The 3,686-nt window shown below is 35.7% G+C and overlaps 1 protein-coding gene across 2 annotated transcripts in view; it reads right to left on the bottom strand.

Moving 5' to 3' along the window:
• The window catches only part of FAM179B (family with sequence similarity 179 member B), a 155,328-nt gene that overhangs the window by 35,373 nt on the left and 116,269 nt on the right, over positions 1-3,686 (bottom strand). For both annotated transcript variants that reach the window (XM_015557361.1, XM_006777725.2), the window contains exons 14-15: positions 1,085-1,190; positions 642-877 (exon numbers count right to left, since the gene is read on the bottom strand). In XM_015557361.1, the coding sequence (XP_015412847.1) occupies positions 642-877; positions 1,085-1,190 (342 nt within the window). The remainder of the gene's footprint in view (positions 1-641; positions 878-1,084; positions 1,191-3,686) is intronic.

Here is a 3,686-nt window from a genome sequence, read left to right as displayed (position 1 = left end):
TGAGCGGCTGCTTTCTTCCTGCCTCTGTAGCTGGGTCTAGGGTGTAATTGACCAGTTCATTAATGAAGTTTCCTCTCCAGGTGTCTGGTTATGTGGATTTCTCTCTAACACTTTAGCCAGACAGGATAAAATTCACCTTAACAAGACATGACCCAAAGGGAACAAAGCATGAATGCACCCACGACACCGATAACCCCAATACAAGCAACCACCCGAGAAAAGATAATTAGGGGAGAGAAAAGAGAGCACAAATGATATCCAAGAGAGAGAAAAAAAAGATCCAAAGGTATACCTTTAAAGTTAAATGATTAAACTACTCCTAACCTTCATCACCCTTGAAAGCTAAAATGACAAATTATTTGCATTACCTATCCCTCAACCAAGAAGTTAAAAATAAATAAGTAAAAACTCAATCACTAATATTTATTTAGTGTTTGGTCTACAAAAGTAGATATTACTAGAAAAATAATATTATTCTTTGTATGTTCAGCACCTAATATAGTGTTTATCACAAACAGATTATTTAATAAATGTTTTTCAATTGAAATGATACTGGAATCTGCTAGTTTTTCTCTATACCTCAGATTACAAACAACTGCATTTTTAGTTTAAGGACATATCAAGATTATTTTGAACATTACCTTTGTCCTCCATTGATAAGAGAAACAACTGCACGTGCAGGAGTTACATTACTGACCATAGCTCTCAAGGCTTTGTCAACATCTTCTCTTATAAATGTATTTGATTCTCCTGCCTTATGCAACAAAACTTTTACTGTAGTATCTAGTTCTTGATCCATGCTCTTTTTCAGGTAAGTGAAAAGATCACTTAAACAGACCACAGCAGCACGAGAAACTCCAGAGCGTAAATTTTTCACCTAAAAAAAAAATCTAAAATGTACATTTTGCTGATATTCTGAAAGAAAATCAGTAATAACTTTGAAACCAAATTTACTATTAAAATAACATGTTTTAACATGTATTATCTTATGTACTAAAAATAAAACATTTAATAATTTTTATAAATGTTGCATATTTATTCTTTGTTATTAAACAATCCTTAACTCAGCTGAAAATAAGTTTACCTCTTGAACTACTGCAAAATTTGTTTCATGCAACTTTGTGTTCAATATTTCAGAATGAAAAGCAGCTAAGCATCTGATAAAATTCAGTCCCTCAATTTTCTTCTCCCTATGGGAAAAAGAAACAAATGATAAAATCACTTATTAAAATGAGGCTCAACTAGAACAGGATGTCTTCTTTTGTGTATGAAATAATGCCAATGAAGACACCTTGCCTATTTTCCCTTATCATGTAGGAACTTCAAATTAAAAAAAATATGTAACGTGTTATTTGCTCTAATAGTTCTCTTTCATGATTTAAAACCACTATAAACTAAGTTCATGCTTTGTAAATAAAAAGGAAAATGTTTGTCCCCTAGTAAGAGTGCCATATTCTTTCTAAAAAGGACGGAAGGGAATGGCAAACAAAGGGTAAGGGAAATAGTAAAACAAAAATAGGAAAAAAATCACTACCTGTTACCTTGTTATTGAATATATAAATTAAGAACAGAAAACCACCAATAGGTGGTTCTATAACTTGTATTTTTTTTCATTATCTAACGTAATGAGCCAGATGAAGGGCAGGTGAATACTAACACCAACAGGGTGGATTCAATTGGATTTTAGATACAACATTTCAAATTTGATGGTTTTCATCTTGAGGGTTTGATAATGTGAACTAAGGTGAGTTTCCTAAGATAGTAATATTAAGTTAATGGTTATTTTTTTAAGCAGTTAAATTCTCTAAAAAAAATTATGGAAAACAGAAAAGACCTAAGATTCTAAGGTGGTAAGAACAAACCTACTTAATAACTGTCTGTTTCAAAAATTTCATTTTATAGATAAGCATAAAACAGTTTACAGTAACAATTTAGATGTAGAAGCAACCCAATTCTATACACATAAAAGTAAATAAAAAGTGGAGTTGAGAGGAGTATAAAAAAGAAATTAAAAAACAGTGGCTGAAAATTTTCCAAATTTGGTCAAAATTATAAACTCTCAGATCCAAGAATAAGCCCCAAAAAGGATAACCACAAAAAAACAAACTCTACCCCCCTCCCCCCAACACCACAATACGGGAAATCAGAATCAAATTGCTTAAAAAGAGTGTTAAAGGGAATATTCTTAAAGGCAGCTATGGAAAAAAGACACATAACATACAGAAGAACAAAGATAATAATTGCAGAAGACTTCAGGTCAGAAATATAAAAGCCAGAAATCAACTGAACAAAATCTAAGTGCTAAAAGGAAAATAACAACAACAAAAAAATAAACTTCAATTATTAATAAACTTCAACAAATCTTCAATTATAGTTGGAGATTTCAAAAGCCCTTTCCTAGTAATTGATAAAACAGACAGAAAATCAGTAAGAACACAGAAAACTTAAACATTAGCAACCATTAGCAACCAACTTGATCTATTTGACATTTATAGAACACTACAATCAACAACAGCAGAACACAGATTCCTTCCAACTTCATGTGAAATGTTCATTTGAAAAAGAGAAAACATCTCTGTTCTCATGGATCTTATAATGAGAAAAAAATATATAAGGTCAGGTCACAATATGGAATATTAAAAATAAAGCAGCAGCCCTACCTAGTTTGGCTCAGTGGATAGAGGTCAGCCTGTGGACTGAAGGGTCCCAGGTTTGATTCCAGCCAAGGGTACATGCCGAGGTTGCAGGCTCAATCCCCAGTAGGGGGTGTGTAGAAGGCAGCCAATCAATGATTCTCTCTCATTGTTGATGTTTCTATCTCTCTCTCCCTCTCCCTTCCTCTCTGAAATCAATAAAAATATATTAAAAAAAATAAAGCAGCACAAGACGATGGGGAAAAACACTATTTTAGTGAGGGTCATGAAAGAAAGCTTTTCTGAGGTGACAGTTGGCAGGTATCTGAATGAAGTGAGAGAGAAAGCCATTGGGAAACTGTTCAAAGAATGAAGTACAAAGATCTTGAGGTAGAAATGAGCTTGGGTGTAGCTAGAGTGGATAAGTAAGGCAGAGCATGGTAGGGAATGAGGCTACAAAAAGAGGCAAGGGAGAGAACCAAGACAGAGGTGTAGGTAAACGTCAGTACTCACCACCTCCCATAACCACATCAAAATTACAACTAAATACAGAATAACCATCATTCAGAACCACCTGAAAGCTGGCTGAATAGAAGTCCTACAGCTAGAGAAGTAAAGAAAGTACATCAAGACTGGTAGGAGGAATGGAATGGGCTGGTCTGAGACCCAGGTGTGGTGTGTTTTTTTTTTTAAATTGGGAGGGATATCTTGGCTGAGGAGGCTGCCCTGAAAAGCAAGGGTCCCAGCCCCACACCAGACCCCCAGCCCAGGGTTCTGCAGCCAAGATGAGAAGTCCCCGTAACTTCGAGCAGTAAAAACCAGTGGGGATTGTGGCTGAATGATACCAGGTCTGCTAGAGCCCCAGGCAGTTCTGCTTAAAGGGCCATGAACTTACAAGGTCCTGCTTCCTCTGAGTTTCAGTGTCTGACAGTGAATTTGGGGAACTCAGGGACATAAGGGGAGGAACTGGATTGTCTGGCATTGGGGCAGGAACTCAGGAACAGCTCTCCCATGCTGGGGGAAGGTGTGCTCACAGGGGTAATTGTTCTTATG

This window comes from Myotis davidii, unplaced genomic scaffold, assembly GCF_000327345.1.
Source record: "Myotis davidii unplaced genomic scaffold, ASM32734v1 scaffold409, whole genome shotgun sequence".
In the NCBI taxonomy this organism is placed as follows: domain Eukaryota; kingdom Metazoa; phylum Chordata; class Mammalia; order Chiroptera; family Vespertilionidae; genus Myotis; species Myotis davidii.
Note: the sequence above shows the minus strand (reverse complement) of the source record. Positions and strands in the feature narration are given on the sequence as shown.